At 61.9% G+C, this 24,179-nt stretch overlaps 1 protein-coding gene across 1 annotated transcript in view; it reads right to left on the reverse strand.

The window, feature by feature from the left end:
- Positions 1-3,300: 3,300 nt before the first annotated feature.
- Positions 3,301-24,179, reverse strand: part of NTSR1 (neurotensin receptor 1) — a 46,228-nt gene continuing 25,349 nt past the window's right edge. Inside the window, exons 2-4 of the mRNA XM_042979972.1 lie at positions 9,494-9,695; positions 4,874-4,964; positions 3,301-3,995 (exon numbers count right to left, since the gene is read on the reverse strand). Of these exons, the coding sequence (XP_042835906.1) occupies positions 3,746-3,995; positions 4,874-4,964; positions 9,494-9,695 (543 nt within the window). The 3' untranslated portion in view covers positions 3,301-3,745. The remainder of the gene's footprint in view (positions 3,996-4,873; positions 4,965-9,493; positions 9,696-24,179) is intronic.

A 24,179-nucleotide genomic window follows, 5' to 3' on the forward strand; every position in this document is an offset into this window, starting at 1 on the left:
GGTGGGCAGGGGCTGAGCGGAGGCTCTGGCCCTGGGCGTGGCTGGCCATGCCCTGGGGGGCTGCAGAGAGCAGGACAAGGCCCCCCCCATATCTCTTCATCCCCAAGGGTGCGGGGAAGGTAGGGGCCCGGAGGCCCAGGCGGCCAGTGGTCTGTGCCTCCTGAGCTGGGCTGAGACCGTGACCTCTCTGAGCTGTAGGAGGAGCCCCAGTGAGGCCAGGGGCTGGTGCCCTCGCGTGTGTGTTTGCACGTGTGTGCACATGAGCGTGCACGCGTTGGGGCTGGCCTCCCCTTGTCCTCGTCTCTCCACACGGCCATTTCTTTTAGACGTTCAGCCTGGACGTGGTTTCCATGGAGTTCTGACAAAAACCGGGATTCAAATCGTCGTCGTCACGGGCAGCAGGAGGGGGAGGGCGGGGCCGGGAGCTTTCCCTGCACTCGGGATCCAGGGGCAGGCCTGGGCCCGTGGTTTTTTTTCCTCCTTCCTTCAAGGGTATTTGAAAATGTATGGAATTCTCTCCAAGCCCTCCTCCCATTGCCTGGCGGTGCGACCAGAGATGCCTCTAGAACCGGGAGGGAGGATTCCTCCCTATGCATGTGCTGGAATAGGGATCCAGGCTCAGGAACTTGCAGGAGGGGCTTGTCCAGAGCGCTGGCCTCCCAGGGCAGTGGCACTGAAGTGTGGTTAGGGTTCCAGACTGCCTTCCCACTGACCCCAAAGTTTTGTCTCCTTGACTGGCCTGAAATTCCACCATTAGAGTTTTATTCCTTTGGATATTCTTGTAAAATGTCAGTGCACCTATTGGAGCTTACCAGTGAGTCTCTCACATCTGGGAGTGAAGGGGTGTCCTGAGCCATCCCTGCCGGGAGGGCGGGACACTCACGAGGAGAGGCAAGGGAGCGTTTGGAGCCTCACCCCTCACCCCTGTGCCAATCAGAAGGGGGGCGCGAGTCAGCTGGAGGCAGCAGGTGAAGGAAGGACTGCAGGAACGGAAGGGGGAGGGCACGTGGCCCGGGTTCTGGCGCTTTTGCACAGGCTGTTGAAGGGGCAGGTCCCCCTCCGCGCGCCCCCACCTTTCCAGGAGCTTCCGCTCAAGCACACGGGGCAGGCTGGGGCCTGGGAGGCTGGCATCTATGGGCTTGTGGTGTTTCCCTGCAGCCGGGAAAGACGCTCTCCCTCCCGCCCCCAGGCTGGACACCTCGGGGACGCCGCCCGTGAGGGACGAAGGTGTGGCAGGAGAAGCCGAAAGACGACGAGGGGTCGGCTGTGCCAGAGGTCAGGGTCAGTGCTCGTCCCCGTCCCCAGGCGTCCCCCACCTGCCGACCCCTGGGGAGAAGCTCACTGGCTTCCCCGTTTTCTAGGCCGGCCCCAGGGGCCGCGGAGCCCCGAGCCCGACACGCACAGACCCTGCACCCCCGTCACGAGGCCGCCTCTGTGCTCAGCCCGCGGACGACGAAAACGGACACACGGAGGGCAGCGTCTGGCCGCACCCCCAGGTGGACCCAGGTCTCCCCGACTCCAGGCCTCGAGGCGGCCCCGTTGCTGTTCCTTGCTCTGGTGGCAGCGGGACCCGAGCTGGGGGACCCCGGCCCCCAGCCTTTGGGAGGCGCCACCAGAGCCCACGCGGTTTTGGTCCGAGGGCCCCAGTGGAGGGTTGTCCCCCGAGTCAGAAAACGCCCGGTGAACAAACGAATGAGGGGATGAACAGATGTGGGCCCGCTGGCCCCTGGACATGAGAGTCCCAGCCACGGGGGCCACTGTCTCCTTTATTGAGAGGCTCAGGGGCTTTGTTCTTGCCGATTACGTCACGGGGGCGGGGGCGGGGGCGGGGGCAGGGCGGGGCGGGGGGGGGGGCGCTTGAGCCGTCGGCGGGGTTTCGGCATCACTGCTGACCAGTCACACCGGACACTGTTCTCTGACACCGGCTTCGGGAGCTCCGGTGTGACGTGGCCAGGAGCTGACTCCACGGGGCTGGACGGCACGGGGAGGGGGGGCCGGCTGCGCGGCTGCGTCTCTACCTCCACGAAGTGCGCACACGGGAAGGCGGGGTCCTTGAGAGTCGGACAGACTTGGGGCTGCGCACAGACCCCGCCCCCGCTGCGACTCGGAGGCTGCGGGGTGGTGGGGGGGGGGGCCCACCTGCGTTGACTCCGCCCCCACCCCGGGGAACCGTCCCATCCGTCCATCCTGGGCTGGGCCCCGCCGAGACGGTCGCGTGAGTCCCGGCCGAGAGGGAGGAACGGCCCCACCCATTTGTCAGGCGGCTGAGCCGGGGCGCGAGGACCCGTGCCCGAGGCGCGGAGCGCCAGCGAGGGTCCAGGCCCTCGTCCCGGCGCCCACCGCCCGGGCCCAGCCGCCCTGCTCACCCGCCCAGAGCAGACGCTGTGGGCCAGGTCTGGGCTGGCTTCGGCCCCTGCGTGGGTGGCCCCTGGGTCACGGGGCCGGCTGTGGGCTGACCTCCTCCCCCTGCCCCCTGGAGCTGTCCCTGGTGAACGGAGAAGGACCCCGTGGAGTTTAAGCAGGACACGGTTCGTAGCGGGGCGTCCATCGACATCCTCCCATCCACCTTGTCATTTTCGTGGGTGGGACACCGAGCCCTGGTCACCCAGGACAGGGACCAGGCCTCCTGAGTCCCGAGTCAGGGCTGCTCCCAGCCGCTGGCCGGCCCAACGGTCTCCCTTCAGGCCAAATACGCTCCTGAGCCCAGGGAGAACCTGGGCTTTTAAAAAGCCTGTACCTCTCTTTCCAGGCACTTCTGCCACTGTCTCCTTTGGCTCGGGGACCGGCCAAAGCTGGGAGCAGGCCACCCTGCCTGGAGACCGGCTCTTCCAGACCAAGGAGGCGCCTGCCCCTCTGGGTCCCCGGAGCCGGGGCTGCTGCTGGCTGGCTGTGACGGACGACGCTGGCCGGCGGGCTGGCTGTACTCACGGCTCCCTGTCCTCACCTGTGGCCGAGTCCCCAGAACTGGCGTCTCTCTGGGACCCGGCCAGCTGCCCTCCACTCCAGGGAGCCGACCCCGAAGCAGCTCAGAGCTGGGCAGCGGGAGCTCACCCGCACAGCGGACAAGAGCACGCGGGCCGTCCCTGGCCTGGCCCGGGGCAGGGGGGTGTGGAGACAAGACTCCGCCGAGCCGGCCTTGCCTCCGCCAAGCCAAGAGGACTTCCAGGGCATCCCCCCAGCGGCTGGCATCCCTGTGGAGCCCACTGCTTTGGCGAGGAGGCGGGAGAGGAGGGGGAGGCCCGGGTCCGGCCGATGCCCGGCACCCCGACCCCCAGGTGGTCTGTGGGGACACAGGGAAGCTTCCCGGGAGTCGCCCTTGGAGGGGGGCCGTCTGGCTGCCTGCTGTACCAGAGGAGGGTAAGGGTCCTCTCCTCGCTCCCCCGGGGCGCCAGGACCTCGGCCGGCCTCTTCCAACACCCACCCCCCCACCCCCCGCCAGAGGCACTGCCGCCCCCAACGCCCGCCTGGCCCGACCCGTGCCTTTCATTTCTGTCCACCCTCAACACACAGCCGTCTGGGAACAAAGAAGTCTGCCTTTCACCCAGCACTAATTTGTCCTCATTACAGGCCCTTTCTGGATCCGGGAGAGGAACAATCTCTCCGTGGCGTTCAAAGAGGAGAGGAGGGAGGGGTGGGGCGGGCTGAGGGAGAAGCTGAAAGAAGTGGGGCCCCGGGCCTCGGCGGACCCCTCCGCCGCCCCAGGGGTGGGGTGGGGGGGGCTGCCGAGCGGCGGGGCCCCACCCGCCTAGTACAGCGTTTCCCGGGTGACGTTGCTAGAGAACGTGTGGTTGCTGGACACACTGTTGGTCCTCCTGGAGAAGGCTGGCCTCTTCCTCCTGCGCCCCCACAGGGGACAGAGGCAGGCCAGGGTGGACAGGAAGGCCTGGCGGAAGTTGGCGGAGACCAGGTTGTACAGGATGGGGTTGATGGCGGAGCTGATGTAGAAGAGGGCGTTGGTCAGCATGTAGAAGTAGTGGTAAAAGTCGTAGAGGAACCTGGAAGGGAGGGGCGAGGGCCGGGCGCTCAGACCCCGCGGCCCCCACGCGGGGGTGGGGCCTGGCAGCCCCCCGGCCGGCGGGAGCGCGGGCTCGGGCGGTGGCTCGGGACAGACGTTTAGAAAACGCCTTGTCAATTTGTGACACGGGGACATTCCGTGGTAAGTTCCAGGACTCCGGCTTGTCTCGAGAAGCCGGACGTCGTGGCCACACCCCCGCCGAGCTGGGCTGGGGCCGTCCTCCCTGGGGGGTGCGGCCGACCCGCCCGGCCGCCTCCAGCGCTCCCCGCGACACACCTGCCCTTCCGCTGGCGGGGTCCCAGCACAGCTGGGCTGCGGGGCTCGGCTGCGCCCCGGCCTCAACCCAACAGCCAGGGCGGGAACCCCTTCCGGCCTCCTGGGCGGCAGTGTACCTCGCCCTCAGGGGAGGGCTTTCTGGAAGCTTCTACACGGCCTCCCGGACTCCTCCCCCAGATCTTCCTTCTGCTGGTTTTGCCGTGTGTCCCGTGGCTGTGGCTCCCCCTGAGTCCCGGGGGTGCTCCTGGCAGCTCAGCCAGCCTGTGGTGGCCCAGCCCCCCTCCCACATCCAGCAGGGCCGGCCCTTCCTTGTCTCTGTCTAGATCTCTCAACTTGTCTCGTGCCCGCTCGCTTAGGGTCTGCTTTCCTTCTCTGCTGCTACCTGCTCCCGGGCACCTGTCCCTCTGTGAACTTCGTCCTTCCCCCGGCCCGGTCACAGCCACACCAAGGACGTGTGGGGATGTGACCGGCACCCTTGTCCTGAGCTGCTCTGCTCAGCACCACCCCCCCCCCCGCCCTCGCCATGCCCATCTGCTGTGGGAGCTTCTCCCAGCCCGAGCCCCACCCCCTCCTGGTACTCACGGGGTCCACTGCGTGTCTGAAATGTAGCAGAACATGAGACGCCGGACGTGGTAGGGCAGCCAGCAGACCACGAAGGCGATGACCACTGCCCCTGAGACACAGAGAGAGGTGGGTCTCCGTGGGGTGAAGGGCCGTGTCCTGTTATGTGCGCAGGAGACCTAACACTTGTAAAAGTGCAGACTCAGGGCAAGCTCTCTCAGCATCCTGACGACATTTTGTTTTGCAGAAACAGGAAAACCCATCTTAAGATTCACGCGGAGTCTCGAGGGACCCCAGAAACGGTTTGGGGAAGAACAAAGATGGAGGGCTTTTGCGTCCTGATCTCAAAACCTACCATGAACCCACAGTAATGAAAACAGTGTGACACTGGCTTAAAGACAGACATAGAGACCATGGGATAGAAAGAGAGCCCAGAAACAAGCCTCACGGATATGGTCAAATGACTCCCTATGAGGCTGCCAGGACAGGACCATTGAGAGGATGGTCTCTTCGACAAACGGTGTCAGGGAAACGGGCAGCCACGTGCAGAAGACCCCTACCTCACGCCCTATACACGATTAGCTCAAAGTGGATCAAAGACCTGAAGGTAGTAAGAACTATGAGTCCCAAATTCTTAGGAGAAGCAGAGGGCGCAAACCTGACGATGTTTAACTTGGCAGGGATTTCTTGGATATGGGATCAAAGGACACAGTCAACAGGATGAAAAGGTAGCACACAGAATGGGAGAAGGTATTTACCTAGCATATCTGCTCAGGGATTAATATCCAGCATACTCAGAGAACTAAACTTCAACAGCAAAAATCAAACCACCCGATTAAACATTTAAAAATGGGCAAAGGGCTTGAGTAGACATTTCTCCAAAGAAGACACACAGATGGTTAATCGGCACATGAAAAACTGCTCAACATCACTCATCATTAGGGAAACGCAGTCCCAAACTATAGTAAGATCCCAGCATGCCCGGGATGGCTACTCTTAAAGAAAAAAGCCCTCAGAAAATAGCGATTTTTGGTGAGGATGTGGAGAAATTAGAACCCGTCTGCGCTGTTGGCGGGAACGTAAAATGGCACGCCTACTTTGGGAAACAGCATGGCAATCCTTCAAGACGTTAAAAACAGAAGTACCCCAGGACCCGGCAATTCTACTCCTGAGGGTGTTCCCCAAAGAACCGAAATCAGGGCCCCGAGCAGACGTTTGTACACCAGCAGCACCACTTACAACGGCCACAAGGTGGGGCAACCCGAGTGTCCGCCAACAGATGATGGAATATCACTCAGCCCTAAGAAGAGGGAAGTCCAACTGGTGCCGCAGCCTGAGCCTTAAGGACGTTGTGCTCGGTGCAATAAGTCAGACACCAAAACACAACGATTCCACTCCCATGGGGCCCCGAGAGTAGTCGAATTCAGAGACAGAGGAGGTGGCAGTTGTCAGGGGCTGGGGGAAGGGGCGGGTGGGGGCAGAGTCTCGGTTTGTAAGGTGAACACATTCTGGAGGTGGATGGTGGCGACGGCCACACAGTGTGATGAATGTACGAAATATCACCGAACGGACACTTAGAAATGGTCGAGACGGTAAATCGTATGCTATGTGCGTTTTTCTGTAATTAAAAAGGGAGCGACAGAAAAGCCAACCGCTAGGGAAAACCCGGGGCTGGCTGGCCCGGTGCACAGAGGAGCGCGGTCCCCGAGACAGCACATCCCCATCCCGGGACTTGGGCACAACTTCAAGAGGTGCTCGGTTTGGGGCCCCGGAGACCCGGGCCTGAGGGAAGCCCCCCGAGGGGAGGGCTGTCCTACTGGCAGCAGTAGGAAAAGGGTTGGTGGCATGGGGCTATTCTGGGAAGCCTGACCCTGACAGGGCGGAAGCAAATGCTGGGACCCTGACCACTGGACACAGCGTGCTGCTCACTGGACATGAGGTGACTGTGAGCTGAGTAACTCTCTCATCGATACTATTGCGATGATCAATGCTGAAAGGGCAATACTTTGGAAATACTAAACCTAATGGATTACTAAAATTAATTTCATCTATGTCTTTTTACTTTTTAAATATGTTGCCACATTTCAGTGGTCACTAGACCGTTTAACATTTAACCGTCATATATTATGACACTCTGGACCTCTTTCTTCTAAGAACCAGGGGCCTCTGAGGGACAGGTGGCCTGGGGCAGAGGCCCAGAGGCCTGTCTGCTGGGGTGAGGGTGACAGCAATTGGGAAGGCTGCTGGGCTGGGGGGAGGCACAGGTAGGTGGTCAGGGTGGGGGGTTGGGTAGGGTGGGGCTGCCTTCAGCAGAGCACGGCGGGGGAGGCGGGTGTTTGAAGAAAGAACTCTCCGCAAGGAGGCCACCTCTGGGCACAGGAGACACCCTCATGGCATCCCACATAAGGAGCCCCACACCCACATGAGTATAAGCTCCACCCAGGGCTCTCCTGTGACGGAGGCTGGCTTGGGACCTTTGTAGGGGTTGGTCTTCAGGATTCCTAGAATGTGGGTCACTGTGCAGGGGCGCTGCTCTTCAGGCCTCTTTGCCTGGCACCTGACAGCACGTGATAACCCCACCTCTGCTGCTCGATGACTGTGTGAGCGAGCTGCCTGACCCGGAGACGTGCTCAGGGACTGAGCGAATTGAATTGGCGAGTGGATGAGTGATCAGACAGATGGGTGGACAGATGGAGGGATGGATGTGTGGATGGCTGGAGGGATGGGTGAACGGCCGGGTGGACAGGTGGGTGGGTGGGGTGGGTGGATGGACAGATGGATGTGTGGATGGCTGGAGGGATGGATGGGTGGACGGATGGGTGGGTGGGTGGACGGATGGGTGGGTGGGTGGACGGATGGGTGGGGGGATGGATGGATGGATGGATGGATGGATGAATGTGTGGATGGATGGATGAATGTGTGGATGGATGGATGAATGTGTGGATGGATGTGTGGATGGCTGGAGGGATGGGTGGACGGCTGGGTGGACGGCTGGGTGGATGGGTGGGTGGGTGGATGGGTGAGGGGATGGATGGATGGATGGATGGATGGATGGATGGATGGATGTGTGGATGGATGGAGGGATGGATGTGTGGATGGATGGAGGGATGGATGGGTGGGTGGACGGATGAACGTGTGGATGGCTAGAGGGATGGATGGGTGGATGGATGGATGGGTGGGTGGGGGATGGATGGGTGGGGGGATGGATGGATGGATGGATGGATGTGTGGATGGATGGAGGGATGGATGGGTGGGTGGGTGGACAGATGGACGGATGAACGTGTGGATGGCTGGAGGGATGGATTGGTGGACGGATGGGTGGGTGGGGGGATGGATGGATGGATGGATGGATGGACGGACAGATGGACGGATGAATGTGTGGATGGCTGGAGGGATGGATTGGTGGACGGATGGGTGGGTGGGGGGATGGATGGATGGATGGATGGATGGATGGATGGATGGATGAATGTATGGATGGCTGGAGGGATGGATGGGTGGGTGGGTGGACAGATGGACGGATGAACGTGTGGATGGCTGGAGGGATGGATAGGTGGGTGGGGAGATGGATGGGTGGGGGGATGGATGGATGGATGGACGGACGGACAGACGGATGGACGGACAGACGGATGGATGGATGGAGGGATGGATGGGTGGGTGGGTGGACGGATGGACGGATGAACGTGTGGATGGCTGGAGGGATGGATTGGTGGACGGATTGGGTGGGTGGGGGGATGGATGGATGGATGGATGGACAGACAGATGGACGGATGAACGTGTGGATGGCTGGAAGGATGGATTGGTGGACGGATGGGTGGGTGGGGGGATGGATGGATGGATGGATGGACAGACAGATGGACGGATGAACGTGTGGATGGCTGGAGGGATGGATTGGTGGACGGATGGGTGGGTGGGGGGATGGATGGATGGATGGATGGATGGATGGATGGATGAATGTATGGATGGCTGGAGGGATGGATGGGTGGGTGGGTGGACAGATGGACGGATGAACGTGTGGATGGCTGGAGGGATGGATAGGTGGGTGGGGAGATGGATGGGTGGGGGGACGGATGGATGGATGGACGGACGGACAGACGGATGGACGGACAGACGGATGGATGGATGGATGGATGGATGGATGTGTGGATGGATGGAGGGATGGATGGGTGGGTGGGTGGACGGATGGACGGATGAACGTGTAGATGGCTGGAGGGATGGATGGGTGGATGGATGGGTGGGGGGATGGATGGATTGATGGATGGATGAATGGATGGATGGATGGATGGATGGATGGATGGATGGATGAATGTGTGGATGGATGGAGGGATGGATGGGTGGACGGATGGAGGGATGGATGGATGTGTGGATGGATGGAGAGATGGCTGGTGGGTGGATGGAGGGATGGATGAATGTGTGGATGGATGTGTGGATGGCTGGAGGGATGGGTGGACGGGCAGATGAACAGGTAGAGGAGTGGAGTTAAGAGCACCAACCCCTGGCTGGGGCTGACCCTTGAGTCTCAGCTCGGACTGCTCCGTTTCCCGGGTCTTAAACTTTGCCCTGTTTGGCAGTGTGAGGCTCACAGCTCTGCCAGCCCCTTGCTGCCACCCGGCCCATCCCCCAAAGGGCCCGGCAGTTACGTACGTAAGACCCGAACGCCGTGCCGCAGGGCCTGGACCCTGCCAGGCTCGATGGACATGTTGAATGAGCTGTGTTGGTCCCCAACTGTGCACACCTGGCCTTGCTCAGATGCCTGGCTGACCATGATGGTCAGCTTGTTGGCGATGATGGTGTTCAGGACGGAGATGACCACCATGGGGAACACGAAGGACATGAAGGTGTTAACCTGCAGGGACAGAGCAGGACAGCCATCAGGCTGGCGTGCAGGGGACGCTGCCCGCCCTGGTGCCTGTCCCTCCGGCTGGGGGTCTGAGGCCTGGAGTGTGGAAGGTGCTTGGTCTTTTGCGTCAGGCTTGTAGACATACCCCCCACTTCCTGCCCGTTTCCCACCCACTCCTGGCTCAGAGAGCGGTCACGGAGTCTTTGCCATCTCAGGGAGCCACTCTGCATGGGGTTCAGCCTGTAGACAGTGTGGTGTGCCCTGGTCGCGGTGAAGGGCTGGGGCTCTCTGTTTCCAGCTCTGGACACAACATGTCATGGGTACATCCCTGAGCATGGCGCTGCCCCTCCAGGAAGGCTGAGCCCAGCCCCCCCGTCCCCCGCCGCCTCTCCATGCATGAAAAGTGCTTCTTACTGGCCCCTCTAACTTCCGTGTCCTTTGCACCTGGGGAAACTGAGCCACAGACAGGGGCTGGACCTGTACAAGCCCGAGTCTGGCCTTGCCGGGACACCAGGCTGAGACGGACATTCGCAGCCACCTTGCAGGGGTGGCCCTGGTGGGCAGCAGGGAACGGGTCTCCCATGGAGCTGGACCTAACGCGGCCACCGCCTCCCAGGGCAGCAGCATAGCAGCCTCGAGCGGTATAAATCCACGCGTGGCTTTTTATTCTTCCCGAGCGCTCCTGTTGTCTGGCGCCCCTTGCTCCCCCACGTGGCCTCGCCCTCAAGATGCCACAGCGGGTCTGTCCGTGGTCGGCTGCTCCGAATGTTCGTTTTGAACTTCACGTTCAAAAAAGCTTTTGGTTGTGCCTGGCTCTGCCGGGCAGCTGCAATCCCTCTGGGGAGTTCCAGGGCGTCTGCGCCCGGGGTTCCCTGGACCCCGGGCTGCACCCCTGCTACCTCCTAACTCGGTTTGCCCGCAGCCCTTGAGAGCAGAGCTAAGGGTCCTCCACGATACGCAGACATGGTGTCTGCACCTCTGTCCTGCTCATGCAAGCAGGGGACGGGGGGACCAGTGGCCACCAAGAAATGCCAGAGGTTCCCAGATGGGGACGTTGGCAGCTTTGCTCCACGGCCCTCTTGGCGGTCAGGCGTCTGTCCAGAGCGGGGCAGGCTCACACGCCTGCTCTCTTGAGGGCGCTGGCTGAAGTCTCCAGAGGCCCTGCCCACCCACACAGTGTTCCAGAACCCACCTGGGAGATGGAGAGGGCCTCCAGGAGGCGGTGGCCGGAGGAGACCTCAGTGCCATCTGAACAAAGCTCCGCTAGACTAGGGTGAATGGGCCCTCGGGAGGGCCTCTCCCACACGCTGGCCCCAGTGCCCATCACTCACTGCCGGCCCGGGGCTCCTGACAGCCCCTCCACCAGGCACCCTTCTCCCCCACGTCCTCAGAGCTCGGGAGGCCCGAGATGGGGCCCCATCCCAACTCCCTTGGTGAGGACGCTGTTGGCGTGCGGCGGGGCGGCTCCGGGAAGGCTTCTGAAGCTCCTGCTGGGCTGCGGGCTGGGCAGGGGTGCAGGAGGACGCTGTGTCTGGGCCCAGGAGACAAACTAATTCCCTGTGAGTCATCGCAGCCCGGTATTATTTAAACAGAACAAACGTATCCAACACAGATTTTAAATGTCAAAACATTTAAGATACCATACCTCGCCGAGCACAGGCAGTAGGGACCGCTGCCTCGGAGGGCAGGTGGGGGCCACGGGCAGGGGCCAGGGCCCTGCCTGGTGGGTTAGGAGGTCTGGTGTGAGGCCCGCTGCGGTTCCCCTTGATCCTGAGGTCTGCAGCGAGGAGAGGGGGCCTCACCCTGCAGGCCCGCCCCGGTCAGAGGCTTGGGCCAGCCCTGACTTCCAGGGGCCGGAATGCCTCTCCTCGGCATCCCCCACCCCTGCAGCCTGGAGGTGGGCATCGATCTGGATTGCGGAGGCACTGGGGGGCACGCCTGGCTCTGGGGGCTTGCCTTCTCTTGTCAAAGCTCACAGCAAGGAACGGGGGCCCGAGGCGGACTACCCGCTGACAACGAGTGAACAGAAGCACCTCTCATAAGCCTGGTGCAGAGTCTCCGGGAACACTGTAAATGTCTTCCCAGGAAGGCAAGGAGGCCAGGCGAGGGAAGCCAGGGCCACCCCAGACAGGTAGGTGCAGGTGTGGACGCCGTGCCTGGTCTAGGCATTTATCCCAACAAGACGTAAGACTTGGGAACAGACAGGCTGATGCTAAAATGCAAATCGAAACACGTCATCTAAGAATGGCCAGGAAAGCTCTAGAAAGGAAGAGCGATGGGTCAGTACCGGGCAGGGAGGCGGCAGCCTACCACCCACTTACCAAATACTGACCCACGAGAGAGACTTGGTGTGGACACTCTGGCACAGGGGGAAGGGTGGACGCGGAGACCAGTGCAGTGGAGACGGGCCAGAAATGGCGCCCAGTGAGGCAAAGCGTGGTGCTGGGTAAAGAGGGCAGCATGTCAGGGAGAGGGGGCAGGAGGGCGGCCGCCTGCAAAGCCAGGAGACTGGACCCTCAGGGCCTGCTGTCTCCGCCCCCTTCCCCGGGCCCCTCCCCTCTGCCTCCCTGCAACTGCCCACCCTCCAGGTCCATCCAGTCGTCCAGTCGGCGCATCCCTAAAGCTCTAGGTGGGCCCTCCCTGGACAAATGCAGGCCGTTTCCGCAGCCCTGCACCATTTACACGTATCTGGTGAGAGCCGACCCCAGGCCTCTTGTTCAGGAGGGACCTGGGGCAGGGGTGGGGGAAGATGCGGGGGGGCGCCGCCCGGCCTCGCTGGAGCTCCTACAGCCGCCGTTTGCAGCCACTGCTCCCAGCCTCTCAGTTTTTCTTCAGCAAAATAAGTATTTCCTTATTCCCCTTAGGACAATCTGAACTGGTTCCCGAAACGTGTACCCTAACTCATGGAGATCCCACACCAAAAAAACAAATCCAGATGGAGCAAAGATTAAAACCCAGAAAGGAGAGCCACAAGACGGTACGAAACTGAGGGAATTTCAAAAATAAAGTTCAGGCACTGCTATTAAAAAAAAAAAGAATGATGGAAAAAAATCAATTCTCTCAGCCCTCGGAGAAATTCCTGTCCCACCGCGCCTCCAGACGTTCCCGTAACCCCAGCCCCGGCCATCCTGCCTCAGTCTCCCCGTGGACTGTGGCAGCTTCGAGCTGGACCCAAGAGGCCGGCAGGAAGCAGACTGCCCAGCGGGAGCCTCCAGAGGCCCAGGTCCTGGCTTTGTCAGCCCAGCACCTCCCTCCCAGAGCCTGTCCTCCGTCCCTGACGAGGTGGTTGAGCGCCCTCCCCCGTGGCCCCGACTGACCGCTGGGCGAGGTCTGGCCACAGCGGCCAGCCTGCTTCGGGGAGGTCAGGTCTTCTGAGCAACAGGCCACAAGTTGAGCTGCCTCCCCGCCTCCCTCGGTCCCCTGCCTCTGGGCTCTGCAGCCCTGGCCGGAGTTGGAAAGCCCTGAGGCGGGCAGGGCCTCCAGGAAGCAAGGGTTGGGGGTGGGGAGGGGAAAAGGGAGGGAGTGGGGGGTTTGACCTTGGCCTCAGACACCCCTGGTGGTGCGCTGGCTGGCTGGCTACGGATTTGGGCGGTTCCAGAATGGCCTCTCAGCCTTAGCTTTCTCACTTCTGCAAGGGGGACAGTAAGAGTGCTCAGCTCAGGGCTGAGAGCACGGTCCATACTCAGTGGCGCCCAGGATGTTACTGGGGGACCCGCTTGGGGACGGAGCCAGGACGCTCTGAGGCGCTGTCACCGCCAGTCCTGTCCGAGGACTCGGGGCTGGTGTCTGCCCCCCAGCACTTGTAATCTCGTGAGGGAGGTGGAGCGGAACGTTGAGCAATAAAAAGGAGGTGTGCATCTAGGGACAGAGGTCTCCCTGGGAGGCAGGGCCGGCGCCCAGTCCCGGGGGGGGGGGGGTGCACACGGCAGGCCTGCCAGCCTTTGAGAGGCACCACCGTGGATGCGGGCAGCCCGGCCCGCCTCCAGGCCCTCGGTCAACCAGGGGGTTCTCCACTGAGACCCCTCTCCTTCCCCTTTCAAAGGGCCTAGTCTCACTCCTCCCTTCTTTTGTTCTGCACTGGGGCCCAAGCCTCTCTACTTAATCCCACGTGTTTAGAGAGAGAGATGGCCCCCGGGCTCACACTGCTTCAAGGCTCAACTAGCAGCCTGCGGTGAGTGGAAAGGCACAAAGCAGGGTCGGGTCGTTCGCAAAACCCAGAGGTGCGGCTTCTCGCCCAAACTCTCCACCGTAGAGACCGCTGGGGCCTCCTCGGTGCCTGGAAGAGGACCCCCTCCCCAGCAGATGAGCAGCCCCAGCCCGGCCCAGGCTCACAGGGGTGGCCCCTGCCAACTTCCAGGTCAGACTCCAGTGGAAAGAACGTCCCTCAGACCCAGCAAGTGTGGCCCGCGACTCTCCACTGGGACAGCCACGGCTGCTGAGGGCGGGGACGGCCAAGGTGGGTCATCCAGAGTCCCGGTGTGCCACCGTCCCTCAGCGCAGCCTCGCTCGAAAAGCAAAAATCCAGGAACAACACCATCTGGGCTGGTTGATAAGTTACGACGCGTCCACACCACGGGGCACCCTGTTGACATCGGGAATGAGGCGGACTGGATGCTCCAGGGTGACAGGTGAAAAAAGCAAGCACAGAGCAGCCAGGTGGAGTAAGGAGACAGCTCCACACTGGCGTCCCCAGGAGGGAAACCCAGCAGAGGCCGACATGGGCGGGGAGGGCCTGGGGAGCTGGGAGGCTCCTGTCATGTCCTCCTGGATCGAGGGCACAGGGATGGAATAAGGGCACACTTGGTCTGCTTCTCCTGCGTGTGTGTCCCTTGCCCCGTTGGTTACATGAAAATCACACGTGTCACCCCGCCTCCCCAGGACCGGGAAGCGTGAGGGGCCTAAGGGACCACATCTCAGCGGCTATGTCCCCGTTCCAGGCGTGGGCCAAAGGTAAGAAAAGGGGCTTGCAAGGTGACACAGCCCAGGGTTTCCCATCCCTCGTCTGACAAGCACCCCGGCGCTCTAGATGCTGCTGGGACCTGGAGTTCCAATATCTGCCACCCAGCAGGGACACACAGACACGGACCAGTGTCTAGAGAACAAGACAGGGCACCACGGAGCTGCACACCGCTCTGTGGGTCAGTGCTGGCCACAGGCCTGGGCTTTGGTGGGACAGGTGGAGGACCAGGGCAGAGGACACGGCACGTGACCTGGAGGGGCCATGCGAGTCACGGTTAGTGTTTGAAAGGCCAGCACGGGGAGGAGGGCCCCAGGCACTGGGTGCCGCCTGGGGCTTAGCTCGCCCGCTTCCGGCTGCAGGTGTCGGCCTATCCGACACAGCCCATCCCGCCACGACGGCCCTAATAGGCAGACTCTGGCTCAATGTAGAAAGTACATTTTGAGGGCCTCTAACTTCCCCTTTCTCGATACATAGACTTTAGCTAAGCATGAGCGGGATGCTTTCCATGAGCCAGAGAGCATGCTCGGAGCCCTGCCTGCACTTCACTGAATACACATGTCAAATTAACAAGGCAGAAGCTGTCAGTATTCACACCTAATCGAAGAAGCAACCCAGACCCAGCTGTGAGCCCGGACCCAGTCTGACTCACAGCTGGAGTGCCCACCTCCCATGTCACGGGACGTCTTACAGGCAGGCAGCAGATGAAAGGAAGATGAAGCATCCATTTGTATGGGCAAGAGCCACACCAGGGTGCGGGACCTCATCCTCACACGGGAAGCTTCTCTGGGCATGTGGCTTGCCCTCAACTGCCCAGAGAGGATGCTGTTTTTGGGTCAGTGCAAATTAAAGAAATTTTTTAAAAATTTTATTTTGGAGACAGAGAGTGAGCAGGGGAGGGGCAGAGAGGGAGACACAGAATCCGAAGCAGGCGCCAGGCTCTGAGCTGTCAGCACAGAGCCCCACGCGGGGCTCAAACTCACAAACTGTGAGATCGTGACCTGAGCCGAAGTCAGACGCTTAACTGACTGAGCTCCCCAGGTGCCCCGAGTGCAAAATTTTGAGAACAACTTCTAGTTCAAAGATCATGACTCCTTGGTGATCTCCCAGAGCTGAACCTCTGCATTTCTCTCCGTTGATGTCCCTTCAGCTCCACTCTGGTCCCCATGCTCCTCTCTGGCTTGAAACTTCTGGAAGAGGCTGGGCAAGTCACTGGGGACTCAGTGAGAGACGATGCTCCAGCCCAGGAGGCTGGGGGTTCAGCACCACGGACAGTGCCACCAAAGCCGATGGTGCCACTGGGGGCCTGGGGTGGGGAAGACCTGGGGTGGGGGGTCAAGGAGTGGGGGGGGGCAGGGGTGAGGGGCTGGTGTGGGGGAGGTGGGCTGGAGTCGGGGAGACCTGAGGTGGGGACCCCAAGCCAGCTAGGAGCAGGGGCCATCAGGAACACTCCACCCGTCTCTAGACGCTTCCTATCTCGATGAGAAGGGGGCGAGCACCGGTAACCTGTGTAGGAGGCACTTCCCCACGGCCCCGCCCGCTGCTCCTGCTGCAGGCAGCCCTGCACTGGGGAGGGAGTCTCCCTCCTGTAGTGCGGGAGCCACAGAGGCCACAGTCTGAGAGTGAACTTGAGAAACAGGAGCTCCTCTGGAGCCACATCCTGTCTGTTCCTGGCGGTACTGCAGGGCTGGCACCAGCTGGGCTGCCGGGAGACCCTCAATCGGATTAGGAAAATCGCTTTCCCAGGACGCCTGCCCCTTCCTGAGGACCGGGGAGGCATCCTCCAGAAGGAGCAGGATGGCCGCTCCCCTGGGTCGCAGGCTGGAGGCGCACCGGGGGCCCGGCCTTGGCTGAGAGTTGGGGACTCACGAGCCCCCGCGGCAGCTGGGGTGGCGAGCTGCCTCGTGGTTATGACGGCACCTCTCAAAACCACACGGAAGCCATCCGTACGGTGCGGCAAGCTGTCGGGGGGTGTGGGCCGAGGGCCTCTTTGCTGTGTTGTCAAATATCTGTTGGCTAACAAGCCCGTGAGAATGTTCAAATCAGTGGGACATCTGTTAAGTGGCAACAAATGGGCTTTAAAAATCCTTGACAAGGACCCGTGGCAGAGCCGTGAGCGGGTGTGTGGCAGTCTGACCCTGGGGCACGGCCCCCACTTTTGTGCCCAGCGGAAGGAGGGCAGGAACCTTAGTGGTCACCTAACGCACAGAAACCATGGCCCATGTGGCGTATGCCCGGCTCTTGTCCCTACCCGCCCCTCACGCTGTGATGGTGACCCTTTTCTTGCGGTGACAAAGTCCGTCTTGCAGGATGGCTCCCGGTGTGTAAGAACCGGCTCCTGCCAACCCCACCACGCAGGTTCGAGCCGATCTGACCAGGTTTGCTAAGCCCTTTGTGTGCATTTTCCTAAATGCGGGGAATTAATTCGACTCTGACGGATTACGACCAACTCACGCAGCACAGAGCATTCTGGAGGTTTTGCGTGAGCCTTTGACAGAGTTCGAGGCGTCGGGGCTCTGCTCCATGCCAGGAAAACCTGGGGACCCAGTCTTGATCAAGACCCCAGGGTGGGGGGGGGCACACACGGATGTGGGGGGTGGGTTTCCAGGGAGTTTAGCAGATCCCTCGGCTGTGCCTGGGGGAGGGGTTCGGAGAGGCGGGGAGCTCACACACCGAGGGGCCGAGAGTGCGAGCAGGAGCACCGACTGCCGGTCGGCAACGCGGTCAGGAGAGCGGTGCAGGACCAGGGCTCGGCCTGGGGGCTGTCCCCACCTCGGTGCCGTCGCCCGCCCTGTTCCCCGTGTTCCCGGCATCACAGGCAGATGGACGTGTGGCCCCACAATTGTGTTTCCTTGCCACGTAATTGTGTGCGCAGTTTAGCAAATATCCTGTTCCTTCCCAATTTCGAATTACTGTCCCCTTGGCCACTGTGCTCCGGAGGACATCTGCTCTGTACTCATCATCTCCGCTCCTCCCAATAGAATTAGTGCCCTTTCCCTGCTTTAGGTGAATCTGATTATGGTGGACCCAGAGCCGAGTGGCCGGTGTGAAGGAGGAGGGCCGGGGGCGGCCACTCACACCCCAAGCCCAACTCGGCCCGAACGTGGCTCTGGTTTCTTCCCACGCTGACCAGCTCCTGGGCCCGGACGGGAGTCTGTGCCCTGGCTTAAGTCCCAGCGGTGACACCACACGCTCCCTCGGCCAGGCTTCCTCCGGGGCTCCTGTCCCCGGACGGCTGTGACCTCAGAAACGGTGGTGGGGTCCTCTGCCCCTGCTCCCGCCCAGGGCCACCCAGCGAGGGCCCTGGCTGTAGCTCTCAGCAAAGCGGGAAGGCCAGCCGGCGTGTCGCCCAGTTACCCCAAAGCGGGCAGCCGAGAACTTCTTCCTTCCATCCCGAGGACACGGCGCGTGACGAGTGCGGCCCCACTCTGCTTTTCTCCTCTCCAGCCGCAGACTCTGCCACAGCAGATAGCCCTGGCCAGTGGATTCGAGACTCGCGGTTCTCCGTGCATGAGTGTGCGAGAGAGGGTCGCGGTGGGGGCGAAGGGCCGAGCTTCCTGTTTCTAGATACTGGAGCACAGAGCAAGGCGGGCCCGGATTGGGGTCTCGCCAGACAACTTGAGTGCATCCGTTCCCAGGCCGGGCCTGTCTCCTGCCTATAAAGAGGGAGGTGGGCCGGTCCATCTTGAAGACCCCGGTCCTCGGGAATGAGGGCGGCCCGGGCCGGGCACTGCTCGAGGACCACACAACATACCCCTGGTCTCCGGCTCCTGTTCTCGGGAAGATGGCAGCTTGCTGGAGGGACTCCACTGCCCGCGGCCGTGGACGCCTGGTACTGTTGGTGTTCCGAGCCCACGAGGGCAGAGGGCCGACTGGCTGTAGGGAAGCCTCGCTGTCCGGAGGGCCACGACTTCCCCAGTGTTCCACTCGTGGACCATCAGCTTTTCTTTTCTCTTGCGGGAGCTCAGTGGCAGCTGGGGCAGCTTAAGGGGACTGGGCTGTGTGACTCAGGCCTCCCCATGATTCGGGCTGTCACCTGGACACGGGCCCCAGGCAGCGGCTTCTTCCCAGCTCGGGAACCGCAGGCTTGAGCAGGGACACGTCCTGCCTTGGCGCCTCCTCTTGGAATATTCTGGCGCCTCCTGGCTGCGCCCTCCCTTCTGTCTACCCACGCCCTCCTGGGTTCACCAGCCCGTCATCCTGTCCTCTGAATGCACCGGCACCTGGGCTCACCATCTGACCTTCAGAAGCATTTATTGAGCATCTGATGTACGCGGGGTGCTCTGCACAGACTGAGGTGAGTGCGGAGGACAGGTAAACACACACGACTCACGGTGGGCACGAGACACAGGCTGGTGGGGGGACAAGATGGGTAGGGCCTGGGAGCCAGGGGGGGCCCAGGCCCGGAGAGATGCCACGGTGGCCTGCATTAGGGCAGTGCTCACGGGGATGGACACGGTGGGCCACCGAGGGAGGACCCAGCAGTGTCAGGTAGGAGGAGTCAGGGAGAAGCTAAGGGGTTGACTCGGCCTCTCTGGTGGACCCGGGGGCTGCACCTCAGAGGCGTGTCTCCTGCTTTAACACCCCCCCCACGCGGACATCTTGGCCGCTAATGTCCCCCCCCACACACACACCGGTTAGAGGGTCCCCCTAGCTTTTTCCTCCAACAACCTGAGTCTCCTTCTCGTGCAAATGTCTCAGCAGAGATGCTTTCCCGTCATCATCAGCCCGTCTGGGAAGATGCCTTTCCTCGGGAGCCAGGGCATCCTCTCCCCCGCCTACGGCGACCCCCTGAGGCGCATGCCAGGCATTCATGACACGCGACTGGCTCTGCTTCAGTAGGATCAGAGGAAGCCGCAGTGTGGGGCTCTTGGGCTGCCCTCCCGGCCGGGCCCGGGCAGGCGGGGAGATGTGGGCAGAGGCAGGCAGAGGGCGAGAACCGTCCGTCTGCCCCTGGGAGCACGCGGGACGCCCCGACAGGCTGGGGCACCACAGGCCGGCGGGCCCGGTGCTACCGACCCAGGTGAAGAGTGCAGCCTCGGGGGGTCCGGCTCCTTCAGGGCCGTCATCCGCTGCCCTGTCCACCCCGGCCCCTCCACGCCCAGCTGGGTTTTCCCCCCGACGGTTTTGCAACGGCCACTCAGAGGCACTCGGAGGCCTCGCTCTCCTGGCGTGGATGCTTCCCTCTCCCGGTGGGCAAAGCGGCACCGGAAGGCGCCGACGTGGCCACCGTGCGGCAGTCAGCGCGTGAGGTCTCCGCTTCCCGCGGTCGGTCTGCTGTCATTCCGGTGAGCTCGGCCGCAACGAGACAAAGCCTCACCAACACAGAGGCTGCGAGGCGAAACCCCCAGCCCAGCTGGGGGCGGAGTGGACACAGAGTCTTCCTACAACCGGGTAAACAACTTCGAGGCCGCCCTCTGGGCTGGGAGACGTCCGACCGATGGGCTGCTGTCCCTCGAGCCCCACGCCTGGTTCTGGCTCTCTGCACCTGCTCTGTCCCCCGACCGGCTGCCCCACACCCCCCTCAGTGGCCCGCACCTTCGCGATCCCCAGGACCTCCCGGAGGCCTGAGAGCCCGCCTTCTTAATCGTCGCAGGCAGCCTTGGCACTGAGGTGTCACCTTGGGGCTGAGCCCTCCCCTAGACACCCTAGGCCAAGAGGCAACTGTCATGGGTCCCTCCGCTAACAGGACTGCGCCACAGACTCTCAGCTCCCTGCCCGTGGAGGAGGGTCCTCAAAGCCATCAGGGCTTCCCGCCCCTGGACGCGCTCGCCTTTCGCCATGTGGCTGGCCGTTGCTCCCACAAAGACGTGGGGCCTGCGGCCCAGCCCTTGCCTGTCCTGGCTCTGACCTGTGACACGCAGCGCAGTCCTGCCTTCCAAGCCGGGCCTCGTGCTTTCTGCTCCCAGAACGTGGCTGCCACAACGTGAGAAAACCCCGACTTGCCTCCTGGACAGCAAGGCCTAGGCAAGAGCCAGCACCAACCTGCAGACGGGCGAATGAGGCCGTCTCAGACTCATCCAGGCCTGTGGGGCCACCAGATGACGGAAGCCACATAAGTGGCCCCAGCTGAGACCAGCTGAGCCAGCCCAAGTCCCATCCAAAGAATCACAAGCAACGTTACTGTTTGAGGCAACAAGTTTTGGACTGTTTTGTTGTGCAACAGAGGCCAGCTGACAGCGGGGAGAGAGAGTCAGAGAGAGGGAGGGATACAGAGAGACAGGCAGGGAGAGAGAGAGTCAGAGAGAGGGAGAGAGAGAGAGAGAAAGAAGGAGGGAGGGAGAGAGAGAGAGGCAGAGAGTAAGAGAGAGGAAGAGAGAGATAATCAGAGAGAGAGAGTGAGAGTCAGAGAGAGGGAGAAAGAGAGAGGGAGAGAGAGAGAGAGAGGAAGAGAGAGAGAGAGGGAGGGAGAGAGGAAGAGAGAGGGAGAGAGAGGGAGGGAGAGAGAGAGAGAGGAAGAGAGAGGGAGAGAGAGGGAGGGAGAGAGAGTCAGAGAGAGGAAGAGAGAGAACCTTAAGCAGGCTCCACGCTCAGTGTAGAGGCTGATGTGGGGCTCGATCTCACAACCATGAGATCGTGACTCGAGCCAAAACCAAGAGTTGGACACTTCGCCGACGGAGCCTGCCAGGCGCCCCAGGGTTTTTAAATTTCTCTGCCCCCCCCCACCCCACGACACTTTTCCTTTGAAGAGAAACACCCCTCGCGTAAGTAACATGCAACCCACCCCGGGCGCTGACAGGAAGTTCAAGAAGGCAGGGGGGTCGTGGCGCAGCTGACGGGGCTGTCCCACCCCAGAAACTGGGGGCTGGTCTTATAAAGACAGCTGAGGTGGCACCTGCCGTGTGCAGAGTCGGGGTCAGGGGTGTGAGGAGGGCGGAGGACAGTTTTCTTTCATTTGTGTTTCCTGCAAAGAGGCTCATCAGTGTCACCTACGGGTCCCACTTCTTGGAAAAGGAGCAGCGTGTAACGGAGCCTTGCAGGAGGAGAGCCGGCTCCTGGCTGGTGGGTGAAACTCAAGTGTGCAAACGGGTGTGGGCCCTGGGCAGCTGAGCCCGGGGTGGGACCGGTGGGCCTGGGTCCTTCGAGGGCTCTGCGGTGTGATGATGTCGACGTGGGATCCTCCCTCGATCCCCACTATCAGCAAACGCCGGTTCGTGCTTCGTGCGGCTTACGGTCACGTGCATTTGTGTGCCTGTCTGCGCACGGGTATAGGAGCGTTTCTGTGTGTGTGCACATGCTGTGAATGTGTTTCCGGGTGTGTGTGCATGTGTGCACGCGTGTTTCTGGGCGCGAGTGTGGGTGCACTTGGCTTCCCCGTGTGCCCCTCTTTTGCTATCGGCTGGCACAGAACCCAGGAAGTCACTTTGACAAGGAAATGCCTCATGACGGCGAGGGGCTTGGGGACCTCAGCCTCCCGCCTTCGTCCCGTTGCCCCCAGATTCTGAGCAGACCCCCTGCCCCCTGAACCGGAAGGGACACGTTTCAGGACAGGGTGTCCGCTCAGCTAACACGTGGGCCCTCACGTTCACGCTTCTGCAGACGGCGACTGCAGCTCTGGGCAGTGCGCGGCCCTGGCAACTGGGCTCAGCGGCGAGGACGGTGCCGGAACACGGGCTCCGACTCTGGCGGGCAGACCAGACCCCCAGGAAACGGGGATCGGTTGGAACCCCAGTTCTCGGGCGACCCCTTGGCCACTTGCCCTCCTGGGGGGGCTGCCCTCCTCCCCTCACGGCCTCACCGGGATGGAGGGAACCAGCAAACCCCACGGCCGGGCTCCGCCCCCTTCCTCCCGCACCTCTGATGCCCGCCCCGGGCGCGCCTGCCTCACGCTGCCCAGAGGACAGAGATTCCACCACAGACTGAAGGGCGTGTCCCCCCAAGTTCATATGCAGGATTCTGGCTCCCAAGGATACGGTGTTAGGGGGTGAGGCCTTTGGGGTGATGAGGTCGCCCTGATAACAGAGACTCCAGAGAGCTCCCGCCCCCCCTTCCTCCGTGTGAAGACACCCCAGCCGTCGTGACCCGGGACTCGGGCTCTCATCGGACGCGGGATCTGCCGGTGCCCTCGGCTCGGACCTGCGGCCCCCACAGTTGAGAGGCACACGTGGCCGCTATTTGGAAGCCCCCAGTCCCCATCGAGCGGCCAGAGCGGACGAGACAGCTCTCAACGGTTGTGAATCTTCCAGAAGCAATGGGGCAGGTCTCTGGGCCAGAGGCCTGGGCCACACCTGGGCCCGGGGGCCACTGGCCTCAGTGCAGGGTGCGGCCACCCCCTGGGCGCCACCCCTCCACCCGCGAAAGGAATTTCATCTCCTTCCTGGTAAGGTGCTCGTCACAGACACAGAATTGGCTCGCCTGTTACACGTGGAGTGTTTCTAGTAGGATCTGGGTCTTTGTCGGGGAGGGGGGCTCTGGCTGGACCACCAGCAGCCTCTGCGGAAAGCAAACGAGGCATTCCGTCTGTCCCTGCGAGGGTGCCCACCTCTCCCGCCGCCACGCTTATGGCGATTTGCGTAACTGAAGGGGGCTGTCCGGAGCTCCGGGAGGGGACAGGCCGACCTCTGGCACAGACGGAGGCCAGGTGTCCCTGAGCACCAGGTAAGCATGCGGCGGGCTGGAGGGACAGCTTACCTTCCGTTTGGCCGGCGCATGGCCATTTATGATGGGACACGTGTTTGTGCTGTCCCCACCAGTCGGCTGCATGGGGACACAGCCTGGCGCTCCAGCCATGGAAGCACTTCCAGGGTGAACGGCAGGCAGAAGGCACTGTCTCAGTGCCCTCGGGCTCCTGTGACCACAGCCGTGGCCCGAGTGGCCGATAGACAGCAGAAATCTGTTTCTCGCAGCCCTGGAGGCGGGGGTCCGGGACTGAGGGCGCTGGTGTGGAAAAGGGGCGAGGGGGGTCTCTGGCCTCTTCGTACAGGGGCGCTGACTCCGTCCTGGGGGCCCCACCTTCTGACACCGTCCCCCAGGGGTCAGAGCTTCAACATATGAATTTGGGGGTGAGGGACAAAAACATTCAGTCCACGACAGCTGGCAAAGGGAGGGCCGAGCTAACCCGAAGTGGGGGCGCCCTGACCTGGGGCAGCGTGGACGGGCTCTGGAGAGGCACATGGGACAAGCTGGGTGTTCACAGACAGGCAGCCCCACCGGAGAACACCAGCCCCTGGGACTTAAAGATTCCCAGCAGCTACAGTAGGAGCCGAAACGGGTGAAAGTAACTTCAGTAAAATAACTTACAACTCAGCACGTCCAAAATACTATCGTTTCAGCACGTAGCTGGCATAAAAATATCCGGAAAATATCGACTTCTTCCCTGCACACCAGCTGTCGGGATCGCGGGTGTGCGTTTCACCCTCTGGAGGCTCCTCGTGACCCACACCAGCCAGCGTGCTGGACGGGGCAGCTCTGGGTCCTTACGAGAAGCCCTGAAGGCGGCGTCCACCCCCACCCCACGAGGTGGCACCAGCCACTGCCCTCCTCTGGCCCCGTCTCCGGTCAGAGGAGGAGGAGATAGAGTGCAGCCCCCCCAA

This window comes from Panthera tigris, chromosome A3 (genome assembly GCF_018350195.1).
Source record: "Panthera tigris isolate Pti1 chromosome A3, P.tigris_Pti1_mat1.1, whole genome shotgun sequence".
Lineage (NCBI taxonomy): Eukaryota > Metazoa > Chordata > Mammalia > Carnivora > Felidae > Panthera > Panthera tigris.